Source organism: Falco biarmicus, chromosome 8, assembly GCF_023638135.1.
Source record: "Falco biarmicus isolate bFalBia1 chromosome 8, bFalBia1.pri, whole genome shotgun sequence".
NCBI lineage: Eukaryota > Metazoa > Chordata > Aves > Falconiformes > Falconidae > Falco > Falco biarmicus.
This window is the reverse complement of record NC_079295.1, coordinates 47,806,846-47,825,662: the sequence shown is the minus strand read 5'-3', so window position 1 is coordinate 47,825,662 and position 18,817 is coordinate 47,806,846. Positions and strand designations below refer to the sequence as shown.

Below are 18,817 nucleotides of genomic sequence, written 5' to 3'. Positions count from 1 at the left end.
TGGCACATAAGCACCAAACTACATTTTCTGACTCGTGCTAGAATTTAATTATGCAACGTAAAAGGAAATTTCAGGACCATGCAGATCTAAGATTTGAAAGTAAGCAGTGGAACCATAGAGCCTGTTGAAGCCTGTGTCCAAGCACCTGTTACCCTCTTTGTAAATTATGTGAAAGATACTGAGGGATGTGTGGCACCTATCTGGAGACGTGTGCCATAGAAAGAAGCGAAATGACACTAAGAGCCTTCTCCCACGCTTCTTTTTCGTGTCTTTCATAACTGCTTTCCTATGGAAGGATAACATTTTGCTTAACACAGCTTTAAGAGGAGAACTGTTCTTAATGTTTTCCTTTAAAATCACCTATCAACTAAAAGTGGAGGAAAAGTGTAGATGTGAGGGAAAGCCATGCAATCTGTGTATGGGGTTGTGGGGGGTTAATTTTGATTTTAAAACACTTTCATATTATTGTCAGTGTCTGAAAGGGTCCCATCGGTGATCTTTCCGCTACATAGGTGTGACATTTAGAGCAACAGGTTAAGTTTGCTTTTCTGTGGGTGATTGCCAGTATTGATTCCGGGACTGGACTGGCTGCAAAGCCAGCGTGGGAGATCCCCCAGCGCAGCTGGCTGAACGGGCCACTCGGCACGGGGACTGCCAGCCACCCTGGCTCGGCACGGGCACTGATGGGACGGCCTGCATCAGTGCTGCATCAGGTGGGCAGCTGGTCTGAAGTGGTCACTGCCTGTCAGTCTGGGAGGATTTTACTGCCCACTATAAGTATTTCAAGATGCTACAATTAATCAGCTTGGAATAATTGCTGTTAACGTTTTTAGCTTTTATCGCCAATTACTAGTTTATGAGATTTCCATTCCAGTGTACAGAAAGATATAACTCTTCTGGAAATGCATTGTAAGGATTCATTACTTCAGTTGTGTGTGGTCTTTTGAACGTACAAATTCCTATAAAAATATTGATATTAAGGAATTTTGCATTAGTTTCAAATGCATTTCTGAAAATCTTCATAATTGTGCTTTTCTTTAATCTGGAATACTCGATTACTTTTTTTTTAAAAGTCTTTGTTTTTTAAGCCTATGTACTCCTGGCAGACATCTGGGGAAAAATAAGTAAACGAAGTGATGATCATAACATCCGTTTTGGTGTTCTTGAGCAATGTTTCCAGACCCACATGCTGACAAACTATGCGATTCACTTAAAAGAACGAATGATTTCGTTCCTGAAATGATCCTTGGGCTCGCTTTTCAAGGTTGGTGCTGTACCATTCCTGCAAGTAACTTAAAATTCTGAAAGTAGTTGGGATTCTGACATTCAACATGATTTTATGGCTGAAGCATTAGAGAAAAAAAAATAGAAGACACACAGCAAATGTCAAGAGATGACAACAGACAGTATATGCTCATTTATCTTACCAAGTCAGCCAAACCTCTTGTATATGCCTGCAGCTTGTAGCGCGCTCCTCAGAGCTGATCAAAAAGACACTTGAAACTCAAGATAGATTTGATTGAAATCTATACTATAATAATTGTCTTTTTAAACTGAGGGAAACACAAAGCCATGACAAGAGACAGAGGGGGGGAAATAGAAGCTAACATCTTTTCCTTTCATCACACTCCTTGTGGGAAGATCCTTCCTTTCAGTCTCTGTTTTGGTGACTCCACTGACCAAGTGGGTTGCCATAAACTCTGCCCAGCCTCCTCTCATCCCTACCAAGTTCTTTCCATCACCTGCAGACCTGGTGGTGTTTGCTCCTCTTGGCAATGCCTGTCTGAACCCCAGGCTCGTTACCTCTCGCCTCTCCTCCTTGCCGTGCCCTTGACCATAGGAGTTTCCTTCCCGTGGCTCAGCAGCTTGCCAGGGAGACCTGGTCCCTCTCCTGCAGGCAGCGTAGCCTAGCCTGGTCGCTTCCCTTTCTTAGAAGAATGTAACATACAAACAATAAATGAAAATATGGCTTAATGGTATTGTACTTCCATGGGTAAGTGAAATTTAAATTTGTTTTCAAACAGGATTTTTCCTTTTTCTCTCTCGCATGTAACAATATACAGGAAATGCTACTAAAAGCATTACTTCCAGAAATTTCACCTACACCAAATTCAACACGAAAATTTCCAGCTATGACTTAGGTCCACTGGGAGTCTTCTTGCTATATAAGCCTATAGGTACGTAAAAATGTGATCTGAAATACAAGTCCATCCTGTTAACACTTAGACAAGGAATTAGTGACTGAAGCGAGGTGGCAGCAGGTGGTTCTACTCACCAACATCAGAGCACAGTGCACTGGTGGTTATTGACACAGCATTGGTTTTTCCTAAGCCTGGACTACACTGATCAAAACAGTTCTGGATAACACACAGATATCTTCTGGTGATGAAAATAATCTAGAATTTATATTTGTGGATTTGTTTTCTGCAAACCCTATGCTGCTGTTTGCATGGGAATAACTTTGAAACAAACATTTGGTAACCTAGCATGTTGCTTCCTTTCCATCTTCAGTTTTGCCAAAGTTTGTGATGTCCATTTATGTCCAAACAGTACCTCCATTTACTGCCTCGGTGTACTGTCAGGTCTGTGCTTGGGCTAAAAAAAAGAAAAAAAAGAGGGAAGGAAAGGGTAGAACTGTGTTACTGGGTTGTGAGTGTATGTGGGCACTTGCAAGTACAGATGCTGAGATCTCTTCCATTCTAAAGTGTGCACTCCTTTCTTCTCTAGACAAGCATATAGTGATTTCACATGTTTGAGTGCAAAGCAGAAGAAAATCCAAAATACCTCTTTTTAAGATACGCTAAGTATCTTCTGTTGTCTGTGAACAAAATTTAAAGTGTGAATTCTTTGTAGTTTTGAAAATTAGCGCTTCAGTGAGAGTTAAATTCCCCTTAACAGATCCAGCTTTGCAATTAAGGTAGTACTAGCGTGCCCTGTCCTTCTGCTTGTTTATCACTGATGCTGATACAGTGCTGAAGACAATTCTAAGATGTCTTTACAAATGCTATATGTTCAAAAGATGTAAAGCCTGGCGCAGGATGCACTTAGTCAATTATCCTCGTAAGGACTCTGCAGCTGCTTGGCAAGGGGTGTTGTGCCTTGTCCATTATGGCTAGAGCCAGCCTGACTGAGCCAGAGAGAGGTTTAAAATAAACAGCTGAGAGGAGAGAACTGAAAGGAGTTGGACTAGTCCAGTCCGCCATTCCCAATACATTTCACTTTTAATCCTGTATGTACAAGTCTCCTTACTATGTGGTTTTGAACTCCCAGTTGTATCGGAACGATGTTGCAGCCCATCTTGGGACCATCTATTTTTGTTTTGTGGTTTCTTTACATTTTAGTAAACCTCTTCCCTTTCATTATAGGAGACTGACATAAAAATAATATTTTCAATATGCTGGTTTTATTTATCTACATTCTGTCATGATATACTTTGATGTAAGTTTTTAATTTTGCTTCAGCTTTCAGCTGTTGTAGCAGTTACTGCTGAAGGTCAGCGATGAGGTTAGCCACAGTAGCACAAAACAATTTCCTGTTCTCACAGCCCAGGTAGCATTTGGATGTGGATTAAATTTTACCACATTTTCCAGTAGCCAGACACAATTATTTCTAATGAGCTTTAAATTGCTTCCAGAACGTGTATTTCAAAACTTAGTGTGGTAATCCATTCAGTGTCAGCAACTTCATAAGATAACAGTTCTTCAGAATTTTGGTTAAGCAGATTCTGGCTGTATAACAGGTATTTCTGACCAGCAGCGCAGCTGAAGCAGAGTGCTCGCCTGTCGCGCTCGCCATCGGTCTGCGCTCCTCTCTTTGGCGATAGTGGTTCCAGAATATACTGCTCTTCATTACTGACTCCGATTTCCTCATCAGTTTCTTTTGGCAAATTTACCTTGGCGCTATGCATGCTTGCTGTGCTGATTTGAGAGGGTTTATGCAGGTTTTGTTGTGGAAGCTTTAAAGAAACCAGGTTGTGAAGCTTGCTCCCATCTTTATGATTCATGTTTTCCTTTGCGTTTTCTATATATGGCCACTTCTCTATACTGCCCTCACATTCTGGGTGCCTGGGAAACATACATTCAAAACCGTCTTTATGGGGCAGCGGTGAATAATAAAAATAGGAAAGGGGAAGAGGCAAAAACCACTTTTTCCTCTATAAACGTGATAAATTTTCACGACCTTTGTTTCATCTCACCAAAGTCTTTTTTTTATCTTCATCTAATTCACACATGTTAAAACGTGATTTAGTTGTAGTATTATACATTGCGCTTATTGGACTGAAATCTAGAACAAGCCTTGCTCAAATGAAACTCAGCCATAAGGAAATCATTTTTGTATTACAGCTTCTACTGTAAAAGCAATTAAGGAGGAGAACTGAAAGGGAAGCTGCCTGTCCTGACATGCTCCCGCATCTAGGAGGGAGTGAGGGAATGAGCTGTGCCAGGAGCTCTGGTGCATATTGCCTGTGGGATCCTGAGCCACAGTGATGTTATCTTCGGTCAGAGCATCCCAGTTTGTGTTTTTGCTGGCTTTGTATTCCCCCTCTGCATACACATGCTTTTTTCTTCCTGGCCCTTTGTTTATGTACTAAGGAGGCTTTCAGTAATGAAATGCTTAAATTGTCAGCCAAATTCAAGCCCTAATTTCCTATCTAGCAGTTTCACCCAATACCTTTTAAAATCTTGTTCTTCCCCCTGTCAAAATTTTGTATCGCCTCTGAGGCGCAGCGAGTTTTTAATCTTTTTAAGTGACATTGCTGTCAAATGCAGGGCAAAAAGTTGTATCAAAGGAAATTATTGAGAATTTTGAAAGTCGGTATATTTTAAGATAGTGTGATACAATTTCTCCTGCATTAAGAAGAAATTGGTGCAAGCTGGATTTTTTTCATTTGATTTGTATCTCAGTAGTAACACTGAAACTTCACTGATTAGTCTCTGTGGAGTTTTCATTTTGACAGAAGATAGGAATTTCAAACACAATTTTTTAATTCTGCATGTCAAAGGTCACTTTTATGTTGATTTAATGTCTTTAAATTGTTTCTTTTAACAATAGAAGTTGATAAAATTGCGTTTTGGTCCTGCAGTACAGGGATTATAAATGTAAGCATATCCTCAGTAGCTGCGGAGTTGTTCTTGACCTGATTCCAAGTACCTCAGTAAATTAGTTTATGTTCAGTAGTATCCATGGTGTGTAAAAATATTCCCCTGAAGCTCCTGCTAAATGTTACAAGTAGATCATTCTTTTTTTATCTAGTCAGGCATAGCACCGTACTTCATATTTTTTTCAATAACTAATGCTAAAACGCCGGTCTTTGTTCTGGCGCTGCATCCCTTGAATCATAGGCTGATGGCTTGGGGCGCTGGTAACAGGCACCGCGTGGTCTTTCACCTCTGCTCTAATTTGAAATCAGCTGTTCTCACTCTTAGGCCCTTTTAAAATGAGTCCATGAACACAGAACGGTTCTCTGTGGACTCTGGCCACTTGCAGAAGGCAGCTTTTAATCTTGCACTAGACCCAAACTCTTCTCGGTGTTCATTAGAAGCGATAGGTACCAATTCCTCTCCTGCCGCAGTGCCCAGGGTGAGGCAGCACGAGGGGCGGGGTTCGTGCCTTCCCATAGTAAATGCTTCGTGCCGATCAATGGATTGAAGGTTTTAATTAGACACAATTTTTTGGTGAAGTAATAAAAATGATAGAAGATCAGCACTAGTGGATAACTCCTAGCATTCATGTTCCTAGGCTAAGGGATTCCTAGGGTTTTTCCAGCTTCTTTCCTCATCATCCTGTTTTTCCATCGACTTCCAATTAATTTCCATATTAAGTACATAATTGCTTTGTTGACAACTACTAAGCTCTTTCCATCTGTTGTTGCATATTACGCTGAGTGCTTCCAGGACTAAGGGTTGTGCGATGTTGTGCTTAAACAGCTCAGCTGTGAACTCCAGGCTGTTACTTCCTTGGATCCAGAACTTTGCTTATTTCTGAAGCCAGATACATGCTTGTGTTATTAAAGTAGAGATTTTCAGCAGGGAATTTAATCGTGGCAAAGACCAGATGAGGTTAGTTTAGAGCACACTTACCTCTCTATCTTGGTTTTGCCCTAAGAATTATATGCTGTTTGCATGGGGCTTTCAAAAACAGTGTGCGCCTTCCCACTTCATCTGACAGGCAGAATTTTGTATTTCATTTTATTTTTTCCAACAGATTTGAAATTCACTGATCTTCTCAGTAACGAGACTAAGTCTTGTCAAAAAGTTTAATGCTAATGAAGATGACCTGGCTGGGGTATCTTAAATGGGGCACTGCAGGAAGCTAAATGGAGTTTAATTTTATGTAAATGTAATTTCTCAGTAATGTAAAGTATTACAGTAATTGAATATCCAGGTACACTAGAAGACATTCTTCTTTTTCTGCAGTGTGTTACTTTTCAAAGAGGATCTTTTGGATACCGGTCATTTTTAGTATAGCAGAGATTTAACACTGTTTGGGATTGATTTCTGCGCAGTAGCAGTCACTGGGATGCTGTCCCCTTCCCCAGTTACACTGTGCTCCCCAGTTACAGCAGCGTTGAGGGAATAGAGGTGTTCATATGACCATTTACAGTATCAAAACCATTTTGTGTCTTCATTCATAAAATAATATTTTTTCTTTAATTAAGAGGACTTGATTTTCATGTAAGTGACCATCTTTCCTAGCTAAATGTTTGATTCTTCTTTTCCCTTCCATAATTCTAGTGATGCCTTTCTGGCTTCTTACAGACCCCGGTCACTTCTAAGCAACGCCTGATCATACTCCCAGTCTTTTTTTGAAAATCTGCTTTTCCTTTACAACTTGATGGATAAATTGCCTTGTACTTGCTAAAAGTGGTGAGCAACATTAATGTTTTAAACTGTAACTTAGGCCTTTCCATCTTTGCATCGAATGATACCCCATGGGTGATGCTTTGATGGGTTGGGTGTTTAGAAACAAGGTTTTTCCCCTCATTGTTCTAATTATATGATGTAAATTCCTCATTGTCAGTAATCAGTAGCATTAAGAGAAAGAATTAAAAGAAGGCAGGTGTATGATTTGCAGGTGGAAATTTGCATGGGTGGAAAAGAGAGCTATGTAGAGACGGATCCAGTTTAATATTAGGCCTCAATATGTATTAATAATATGCAATCTATGAGGTCTGTGTCATATTGGGCAAGTTTTTAGTGGCATTTTTTAATTGCCTGTTATAAGAACAAAACTGCATTGTCGTAACAACCTCTCTCAACGGACAGTGTTTGGGATTGTGAATAGTTAATGTCCAGTTAGCTCATTGCTCCTTAATCCAGGTTGTCATCGGCTAGACACAGGGAGCAGGCAAGCCGAGCATCTGATCTGTAGACTCTTGTGCTTTTATTGGTAGGAATACTGTTAAGAATGCACAGGTTTGTGTTACTTTCCTCTAGTTAAGATTACCAAGAATGATGAGTCGTAACAAGATGAAGACCTGACGCTTGGTTTTTGTTCAGGCCAAGCTTGTCAAGGTCAACGTCAGATGGGGTCAACCTAGTGAGGCCACTTGGTGGTAGAAGTGAATGAAGTACTTATCTTTGCTGTGTTCGTTCTACTATTTCAGCTCACTTTCATTAATTACTTGAGGCTAGAAAAAAAGTCTGTCATGAATACAAACTAACTCTGGGGTGCTGTGAAGATGGGCATTAAAATATTACAAGATACTTAGAAAACTTGGTAATGAGGCCTCGTGAATAATTAGATTTGTACAGAGGATAGCAGCGGGATCTACCGCACCGCTGCACAGTGGATCCAAAAGTCACTATTGCCTGTTAATAGCGACAGCAAATATTTACCATTAGCTGCTATTTTTACATTATAAACATGGAGTTTAATTAAAAAGTCATTCCCATCTGTGACTGGTAAAATAGAGGCTTTTGTAATGGATGTATTTGTTTTCTGAGGGATATATTTAGTATGTGTATACATCAGCAACCATCCCAAGAGACCGTCATGGTAATGGATTAAAACCAGGCTTTGCTGCAGCATGAGAAACTATAAAACCATGTGTTGCAATGCTGTTCAGATTAAGGAATTCATGCTAATAGACCCAGTCATGGTCTGGCTGTACATCAGGGATGGGAATTCCGTAGCTTATATTTTAAATTTTGCATACTAATTCCTTTAGTGGCTTTTAAGCTTTAGTCATGCTTAACAGAACTTTTACATCAAATGCAGAAACCATTTTTCTTCTGAATAGTAATGAAAATAAAGGCAAAAAATAAGTTTAGATAGTGCCATCAAAATATTTTAGATTTGCAGCTGCTTATGTAAGTTTCTTTCTTTCTTTCTTTCTTTTTATGAAAACAGGTAATCAGATCCTCTCTCTTGGGACTTTGTCAAAAGATCAGGTTTATCCGTTGAAACTCAAGGGCATTTCCATCTGTTACTCTGCACTCAAATCTGCCTTATGTGGAAATTATGTCAGCTTTGGCGTCTTCAAGTTGTACGGGGACAACCACTTTGACAATGTACTTCAGGCCTTTGTCAAAATGCTGCTTTCAGTATCCCACAGTGACTTGCTAGTAAGCAATTACTCATCTTGGGAGTCTTTACGTGAAATATGAAGTAACACCACCACAGGCTTTGTAATGTTATAATGAGACAGAGGGATCTAGAACATCTCAAATGCAGTTTTCAGTTCAATTACTTGGATTTATTTATATAGTGACATCTAAAATACAGGTATGACTGAAATGCCGTCGGAAACGACAGCTTTTCCAGTATTTTCACTAGGTTTGTCGTAAAAGAGAGAAATGCAAATTTTTTTCCTTCCTATACTTGCAAACCCATTTAGGTTGCCTGCATGCACTGTAAAACATCCTCACATATTCAGCCACTCTGCAATTAGTTTCAATCTGTAAATTGTCACTGTGTATTCCCCATAAAATTTAAAACTTTAATTTTAAAGTACACCATGTTCCCATTTCTCTGTGGGAAGACAACAGATCCTGCGCAGTATCAGCCTAAATTTGAACTGTGACATTTTCTTCATGATGCTTTAGTTCAGAACTGTCATTTTCTTGCAGGAAGGGACAAATTTGGGATAGGTGAAGATGGTTAATATCCAGATTTATGCTTGCCACATAAAGGAAGTCCTTGGAACTGAAAAGTTGCTCTCGATTAAAATCAATATATTGGGTGTATAGTGAAGTGTGCATGTTTGGCACGTGCCTAGGCACCCAGCAATAATGCCCTAAAAGTGAGTCCTTCAGAGTAAGGTGCTGAGCAGGCCAGTGGGTGCAAGCAAGTGCCTCTGCCTGCACAGAGCCTGTTACAGGACCTCACTTAAGCACAAAAAAAAGTCCATCTGAGATGATTTGGGGAAATCTGTCATAAATCTTGGTAAGTTTTCCTGCAGAAGGTAAGATACAGGCCATAATCCTGTCAAACTGACACCCTGGACAGAATGCTATACTGCTTTTACTAGACTGGTAGCTGTGCAGAATGTCACAGCGCGGTAGTGTTACTGTATTAGCCTGAGCTTCGTTTAAACTAATAGTGAGTTCATATCCTATGGCAAATTTGAAAAGTTGAAATCTACTGCAAACAAGAAAATATTTTGTCTCTATAAATACTCTTGATTTAATGGCTAAATAAGAATTCATCACATCATAAAACCCATAAGATCATTCTTCTATCATCTGTTAATGTGTTAATGTTAGTCCGTGGTAATATCTGTATTTTCCATGAATATGTACTATTTTTTTTTCTTTTTTTCTTTCTTTTTTCAGCAATATCGAAAACTAAGCCAGTCTTATTACCCGCTTTTGGAATGTCTGACCCAAGATCATATGAGTTTCATTACCAGTTTAGAACCTCACATCTTAATCTATATTCTTACCTCAATATCTGAAGGACTTACGGCAGTAGGTAAGAATTACTTACACTTAGAATTACATACTGAATTACAAATACTTAGCTATCTAGGAGTTTCAAAGAAGCACATTTACTTGTATCTTTAAAAAATTAGTATCAACAGACAGTGGAAGATGCTGTCTTTTGAACATTTTAAGAATGTGACCATTTTGGTTAACGGAGCTAAGTTCTTTTAAACAACCTAACCTGTAGGTTTTTACAGATAATATTTTTAAATTGTCTTTTCTTACACGCCAGAGTTGTTAAAATTATTAATGTGCCTCAACTAGGATTGTACTGAGAATTCATGCATTTGTTACTCAGAAGTAAAGCATGTTAATATGTGTATAGGAATCTGTGGGGTTTTGTTTTTATTTGATCAATGTAGCTGTTGCATAAATAATGCTTGTCCTGCACAGCTGTAATATGATTTAAGAAATTTGAAGGTATCTATCCATAGAAAAAAGAAACTAGTTATTCAGTACTTCACAAATATATTTTGGAGGAGGATTGGTGCAACAGAAGCATACTTGGAGTAACAATAGAAATACAGTGGTCAGATTGTAGCTAATTTCATTCTCCTGCACAGTTTAATTTATGCTTTTTAACCACATGACTGTCCAAAAACATGGGAGTTGGGCAGGGTTGGGGGAAGAGTTGGTAGCCTGAAGGCATTTGGAATATGGAGGAGACTGAGCATTTGGGGAAAGAAAATATAAATCATGCAGTTACATTGTGATCACATAGGAATACCGTGCATTTATATAGTTTTTGACTGAGAAGCTGTTCAAAACCTTACAGTCATACTTATTGATTAGGGAGGTTATTAAGGAAAAAAAATAGGGACATGAAACATTGGTGTGCCTCAGTGTAACTCTGTAATAGCTGGTGTTTCTCATTACCGCCAAGAGTCAGTCACACCCCACAGGAATGCATGAATGCACCAACACTCCCAAAGCATTTGCTGTGTTAAACACATTCAGCGGGTTTTGCTGCAAGAGGGGAACTACTCATAGAGAGAAAATGGGTAGTGAATAGCTAAGCAACAGCAGTGAAGAAGCATTCAGGTCCCTTTATTATATAATGCTGAAATCCATCTTCTCCCAGGTATGTTGAGTGCTTTGTCACCTGCAGTGGTGGGACGGCAACCGCCGATGGGCTGGCTCTTCTGGGAGCCTGCCTGTTGCTCGCTGGCCAGTGATATATCGCACTCAGCGTTAGCTTGACTGACAGCTGCCAATCCAGCCAGCACTGTTCCTGTTCTCCATTATCACTCCACATCTCTAACATTTGAGATACTGGGTATATTCATTTTGATAATTCAAAATTTATTCAAAAAGGTTTACTTTAACCACCTCTTTGAAACCCAATTTGAATTCATGTAAAAGCAAGAGAAGAAAATGTAAATACTATATAAGCTTTAGTTTTCATGTATTTATGTTCCCCTCTCAAGAAGTGTTGCTCTCTCAAGATGGGGAGGAGGAGTAAAAAAAGCATGTATTTCTAGTCTTCGCTTTAAACTTCTGTGGTTTAGGTATCTGGGAGTTTAGTCATGAAGAATTACAAATTTTTAGGAACACAGATGTTTTCTTAGAAATCTTTTATTCTGTGGGTTTCCTGATACTCTGCTGAGAAAAGTATCAACAAAAATTTTAACAGCTTACTTTTTTCATATTTCATAAACCATAGATTTGCTTAGCCAATGCTCTCCTTCAGTTCATCTCAATGTCCTTAAAATACAAACATGTGAGACTAAGACAAAGTCTGTAGGAACCTGACTTCATGGAAGGCTTGATGCAGTCCATCAAAAGCTTTTACGCTCACTTTCATGTTCAGTTTTTTTGTTTAACTCTTGATTTCTCCAAACTGAAGTACTTTTCAGTCCTGGAGACCTGCCAGATCTGTCTGTCAGTAAGACCTGGCTGTTGCCATATTGCCCAGAGAGGACATGGAATCTCCATCCTTGGAAATACTCCCAGACACGGTCCTGAGGAACCTGTCTAATGTTGACCCTGTTTTGGGCAGGAGGTTGGACAGGAGGGTGCTCCCACTTGGTTTCTGCCACCACCTTTAGGATACTACTGGTATTTTCCCTACATTTTGCACTTGTGTTCTCTAGCTTTCCACAACAACTCCTGATTCTGTCCAAATGCCTATGCAGCCCTAATCTTTGTGCATGTCTCATGCACATTAACAGTAATACTTCCTTTGTGTGATCAGTCAGCTGAAAAATGCTTCTTTTTACCTTTCACATTGAAGTGATGAAGTGATTATTTTTCATTAATGTCATGTTTCTTAATGGTGCGTGTATCAAGAATTGAAATTGATGTTCAGCCATTAAGTTCCTCATTTGTGTTCAAGAAGTTTTATTTTTGTGGTGAACTGAATAATTTTCCATACTCTTACAACGACATGTCCAGATGAACTACTCTTCAGTCAGTGTATAGCTCTTAACGTTAATTTGTTTATTTTTAATCATCTCAAGAGCCCATTACCTGTCACTCCATTTTCTTAAGAGTTATTCTTCTACATGTTTTATCCCTTTTAAAATTTTGGGATTTGGGATGTTACCAGTTGTCAGTAAAATACAAATCAGTGTCCTATGTGTTACTTGGTCACATACATCCTTCTGCCCTTGGAAAATGGGTAAGTAGATCCAAGCACTGCGTTTTTCACTGAATTGTATCAGTGCCACAAGAACATCTCAGAATAGTAGGGCTCAGGGCTATAAGCCATCTGAGGGGGAATTGTGTTTTAAACTGATTAGAACATACAAGTCATTTTCAGAAATGTTTATAAAAATGAAATAGCTGTCTTTTTATTTTAAAAATTAAATACCAGGAGATCACTTCTGCTTCACAGAAAAAAGTACCTGACTTTTTTCTCTATTTCCTTTACGTATGTGAAACCTTTGAGACTGTCGTCGTTGCCAGCTGTAAGATAAACATTCCCCAAATCCTTATTTCTGAGGGGTGTTCATTCTCTTGCTGAGTAAATACCTTGCTTGATTCCATGCTTTATAAACACTGTGAAAGAATATGTATTCCTTCTGAAGGGCCTAGCTGTAAATCAGCTGTAATGGAAGCCCTCATCTAAGCTTTTATTACGAGAATAAACACTCCAATAGTTCTCTTCTAAAGTGTTTACCTGGCTTTTTCACAGCTGACTCAGTGGATCAGAGCCTTTTAATGTAGTCTGCCTGGCATGTTGTCACTAATCTCTGCAGAGCTTTTCTAATTCTCATATGATTAATAGTATAGCATGCTATTCATTGAGGAAAAAGTAAAACATTTTTTCTGTCTTGCTGCCTAATTTAGATGTTAAATTGCTAAATCCATTTACTTTCCAGGTTTAGTCTCAAAGGCAAATAATGCCAGTATTGAACCGTAAGCAACCGATGGACAGGGAGAATGCCACTTAACTCCCTCTCCTTGCCTTCATGTTTAAAACAAAACAGAATCTTTTAATTTGCAGAGATTCAGCAATGTCATTAAACTGTTGAAAAATAATTCCTCTTCAGCATGCAGTTGTCATACTGTTGAGACCAAAAGGCATCTTCCAGTTGTTCGGGGGGGTTGTTTGTCTTTTTTGAGATAACATAACCCATTCTAACTCACATGCTCAACTTCCAATTACTTGAGCTAATAGCTGATGGGAGTTGCCTACGTCAGGCAAAAACACACAGATACTTAAAAAGTGCGTGTAAAGTTAGCCCCCAGAACACGAAATGACCACATACTGGCAAAGAAAAAAACAAAAGAGCTAGTTGAATGTGCTGGTGACTGGTGCCAGTCACCATCCTTGTCCCCTGCCCACCACCAGCACCTGCCTCACCATCGTGTAAGTCGAGAGCTCGGTTTTGTTTGACAAGAGCTGCTGAACTGTTGCTGGATCCATGCGGACACACACGAAGCTGCTTTTGGCATTTTCTGTAACCACGGCCTGCTGACTTTGTGATCCAATGATTAGTTCAGAGGTGATGAAACTGAGTTGCCCAGAAGTGAGAAACTTGGTTGCCTGTGTTTTTCCTGATTATCCCAAGCTTTTATCTCGGTTTCTTTTATAATTCTATCTTTATTCTGTCTTCTCCACCCATTCCTTCTGTCCATAGCCCAGAATTAGTAGCTCCCTGTTGCTCACGTTTGTTCCATTTATTTGGCTGGCTGGCTTGTCTTGCTAAGATTTAGTGAGAACACTATTCCGCTCCAGCACAAGGTTCCACACGCCCAGAAGAGTCATTCAAGGGAGTTTGCTTGACACTCCCTGTCTGTTATATCCTTGCAATCAAAAGGAAAAATGAGCATAAGGAAGCATATTTGATATATAGTTATGGGCAAATTTAAGTAGCTCTTAACACTCATATCAGATTCTCATGAGCAAATGATAGCATAGACCTGTCTGCTGTCCTGCTAAAATCACTTACTGTCGAATGTAAAATATCTACTTGTACAGTATCAGCATGTTGCAAACTACTGCTGTTTTGTAAACTGATGATAGTGATTTACTTTGTATTATTCAATTTAAAAAGAAATAGAGTTAAGCACTGGTTTAGAAATACAGCAGAGCCCTCCTATGAAATATGTATTTTCAAATCTCTCGCTTGTTGTTATTGATGGTGATTCAGTTCCACCACGAACTGCATTTCTAGTTTATATGCAGGACTATTTTGGTTGAGAACACGATGAGTGCCAGATTCTGCACTCTTTACTTTGGCAAGACTCATAACTTTGAACTCAGCTTTGTTCCGACACAGTGTCTTAACATCCTGCCCTGTTTAATTCGGTCCTAGGAAGCTCGGTGGTCCAGTGGAGGTGGAGGCAGCATCGGGATGCTGCAGCTCATTTCTGTGAGCTATTAGATCGCTCTCAACTCCTGCTGCTAAGTCAGCTGGTTGCTTTGGAAGAGCAAGTCTTAGGAGACCACTTGTTTCTTTTTTGCTTGTAAATGTTTGTTCGGTGTTAACTTCAAAACACTCTTAGCAACGTACAATTAGTTTTTAGATGGCGAAGGGTTAATAGTGTCAGCACAGAGCCTAAGGAGTTAAACAGACACAGATCAAAATACTTCAGTGTCTGGAGGGATGTGTTTAAATGAACACTGCAAGGTTGGCAGGCCTCCAAATTAGCATAGTTTAAAGAATTCAAGGTACATTTAATTGGATCCTTCTAATCCCTTTTCCCTCAGAATGAGCATTTTAACAGTTTAATTCCTTTTGCAACCCCCACACATCCCTTACTCCAGTGGCCCATCTAAACTAAATACTGTGAACTATAAAAGGCCTAGACAAGTTCTAGCTGAAGCCAGTGGCAACAGGATGGAATCCTAAATGCACCACTCATCTGGACCTGATGTTGGAAACGGGGGAGGATGGAGGATGTTGGTTCGGGCTAAACCTCACACCCAGCAGGTTAGCCCACCGCATGTACCTGAGGAGCTTCGACTGGTGCTGGTGTTGCGAGGAACCGAGGAACAGGCAGTTGTTTCATCGCGTGGCTCTGGCCAGGTGCCGGAGCCGGAGCTGGGAGCAGCACAGCTGTACGTGTCAGCATCAGCCGCCGGTCCTGGGGTGCAGGAGGGACGTGGGTGTCGGGCCAGGAGAGAGCTGGGCAGGGGGAAGGTCGCCACTTCTCAGGGGGAAGACGGGAGGAGCATGCGTGAGAAGCAAGGACCAGCACACCGTTCCATCGTGCAGAGGCATGGAAGTGAGCAGAATCCTCTCGCACAGCAGGGGCACAGCAGGCAACACCTAGCAACAAAATAACCTACGTAAATCAGACAGACATATTTACTCTGCAAATAGGTTTAAGCTTTTAATCTCCCTTACTTACCGAAACAGTAAGTAAAGATATGAAGTGGCTTTTGACTCTGCTTTTCAATAGTATCTTCCTTTGCTGTCGTGACTTTCAGTTTTGGGGGCATTTATGAATTATTTGGGATTCACTGCTGTTGCATTGTTGCCAGCCATATTTAATGTACTTTAACCTACCTGAATTATTAGTTGTTAAGCAAAATGAGTAATGGGCTCTTCTGTGATCACTCTTTTACTACCTTCAGTGTTTGCCACCTGACACCGATTGTAAGCTGTTTGGGGCAGGGACACATGGTGAAATAGTTCTTGAGGAAAACCTGGACAACAAAAACAGCTCTCTTTGATTTAACCTTGCCTTTCCAGTAAGCAGATCGAAACAGAATGTTGGTTTCTAGGAATCTGGAGCCTTCTGAATGTGAAACTGTCAACCCGCGTCCTGCAGAGGGGCAGCTGCATTTATACAGCATAAATTAAGTTCACCGGAGCTCAGAGATCTGTAGTATGTGGAACTATCCAGTTACTCAAAAGCAAAGGTTTAATTCCGCTCTGTTAATAAAAGCAGTCTTCAAAGCTAGTCAACTCATGTATCAAAAATAGCCTTGTCGATGTATCGATCAGCCTAATGTCAAAGAGATTATTAAAGTTGAGCTCTCCAAGTACTATAAAATGTCATTATTAATTATTCTTTTATGGAAACAATTTCAAAACTGTTTCATTTTTTACACAGATACAATTGTGTCCTCCAGCTGTTGTGCTAGTTTAGACTACATTGTCACCTACCTCTTCAAGCACCTCGCTAAAGAAGGCAAGAAGAGTCTGAGATGTAGAGAGATTTCACAGGATGGACAGAGATTGCTTCATTTCATGCAGCAGAACCCAGAAGTTCTACAGCAGGTGAATTAGCAATCTTTTCTATGGGGTATTACTGCATTTCGGAATTTTCCTGACTTTTTGCGGTACCAGACACAAGGGTATCGTTGGCTATTTAGTAACAGAACAAACCTCCCTACACTGGTTTGCAGCCCTGCGTAGCTTCAGCTGTGTTCTCATGACAACCAAAGATCGAAGGTATTTTTTTGTCATATTGAAAAGCGTAGATACTATACTTGGCTGTAGAGTATCTTAAAACTTGGTGTTTCATTTTTGCTTGTAAAAAGGTGTGTGAGATCATCGGTACCTTTCTATAGACAAATGGGAAGGAAAGCGCTCTAAAGTATTTTAGGAGGAAGAACGCATTCTGGCACTGAACCATGCATTTTGGTAGTGAAATGTGTTAATTGAATGGCTATATGTGAGCAAGTTTCAATATTTTATTTTGCAGTAGGTGACTTAGTGGGGTTTTTTTCTGTTTAAGGTAAATACAATAGAAATTAAATCTCGTGCTGCTGAAGTGGCCACTGTACTGCTTAGGAGAGATTCCCCTTCCCAGCCCCGTCAAGTTTATCTCAGCCCAGGTGCATTACAGGGAGGTCAGGATATTCATAGCTGCATATCTCCAGATTTGCTCTGTGCCACATTCCTTTAAAACCTCATTAAACGATTTGAAAATGCCTACTTACAAGAATCTCTGGATTCCTAATGCAGTTGCAAAGATGCCGTTTCAGGAGACGCGTTTCACAGGTTGGGAGGCTTTTGACAAAAACAGAAGTTATTAAAATGCAGCTGACTAGTGTGGTTGTCTTTGTGTTTCCCTGATAGGTATGCTGTCATTCGGAAAATGCCTGGCATACAGTCACCACAGTTATTGTTGTCATTTGTTTACTGTTCTAATTGAAGGTGAAAAGTAACTAATGGTAGCTAATATGATGCTGGCAGTATACAGCATATTGCGCGAATATTAATGATGTTTATTATTGACGACATTATCAGAATATGATGATTCCCTTGTTGTATTACAGGTTCTTATGTTTTACTTGCCTGATAGGGGTTTCGTGGAAACTAGCGATGAAGTCAGCATTTGGGTATGTCGGCTTGCTCGGTGTCGCACTGTGCATGCGGTGATTCGAGGGTGAAGGACAGGAGAGCGAGCTGGGCTCTGGCCTCCTGCATTTGTGGCAATCTCGATGCGATACTACATCTGTTAATACACAGTAATCTTTCACTTCGCAGCATATGACTAGGCGGCGATCTGTCTTTATTAACTTCAGTTTCTGCGGAATAAGTTATATTTATTTTGAATGCAGGCTTTCACATAGTCTTTTAAATATTAATGGCTGGTCTCCAGTAGTCAGCATAAATATGATTTGCATTAGCACGAGTCATATCATATTGAGTGCCTCTGATGTCAACTACTCAGTGTACTAATATCTGACATCATCTCCTGAGGTCACTGACAACTTTGACCTTTATTCTCATGCACAGTTTCTGTAGTCTCAGAAGCTCTTTTGAATTGATTTGAAATTTTGACTCTTCCCTTTATGAGGCAGTAAAATTGATAATTATTCAGATGGGAACTGAGCACTGAGTGAAAAATCAATTCCACCCGCTCTCTGCTGCGTATAAAATTACTTCTGAGTCTGCTGGACTGAACGGATGGCCAAGGTAAAAGCAGCAGGCAGAAATAGTAGAGAGGATTAGCTGGACGAAACTAATAGCCTAAAGGGATGGCTTTTGAGATGAGGGAGTGGGCCGGTTGGGGGTTATTATCAGCAATGATGGGACTCATTGATCATATGTTTACATCAGGTTTCCACTGGGTTATAAATCAGCCCTGAAGAGCAGCGGAACCCAAGGCCTTGCGCTGTACCGGCGGGACGGCCGATTAGATTATTCTCGCTTTCACACTCGGATGAAAAGTGAGACATTGATTATTCATCGGCTGGCCATTAAACACTGGTTTTATAGATGATTTGACTATCACGGAAGCTAATGAACAAGGTTGCTGCTTCATAACCAGCGGTTTCAGTTTTCAAGACATCTGTGTCGGCTGAGTAATGCATAACCCTATTAAAAGGAATGGGTTACAAATTGCTTAACAGTGCTGAAAAACTAGACCCTAATGACTAATTGTGTTTTGAGTTTAGAGAGGTTTGTCAGCTCTTTAAACTAAACTGATGCAATGATAACTGCAATTATTTACTAGTTAGAACATTTCTTTCCAGGTTGGGT

At 40.0% G+C, this 18,817-nt stretch overlaps 1 protein-coding gene across 1 annotated transcript in view; it reads left to right on the top strand.

The window, feature by feature from the left end:
- Positions 1-18,817, top strand: part of RANBP17 (RAN binding protein 17) — a 160,911-nt gene that overhangs the window by 119,826 nt on the left and 22,268 nt on the right. The window contains exons 23-25 of the mRNA XM_056348727.1: positions 8,353-8,567; positions 9,777-9,915; positions 16,437-16,603. Coding sequence (XP_056204702.1) covers positions 8,353-8,567; positions 9,777-9,915; positions 16,437-16,603 — 521 coding nt within the window. The remainder of the gene's footprint in view (positions 1-8,352; positions 8,568-9,776; positions 9,916-16,436; positions 16,604-18,817) is intronic.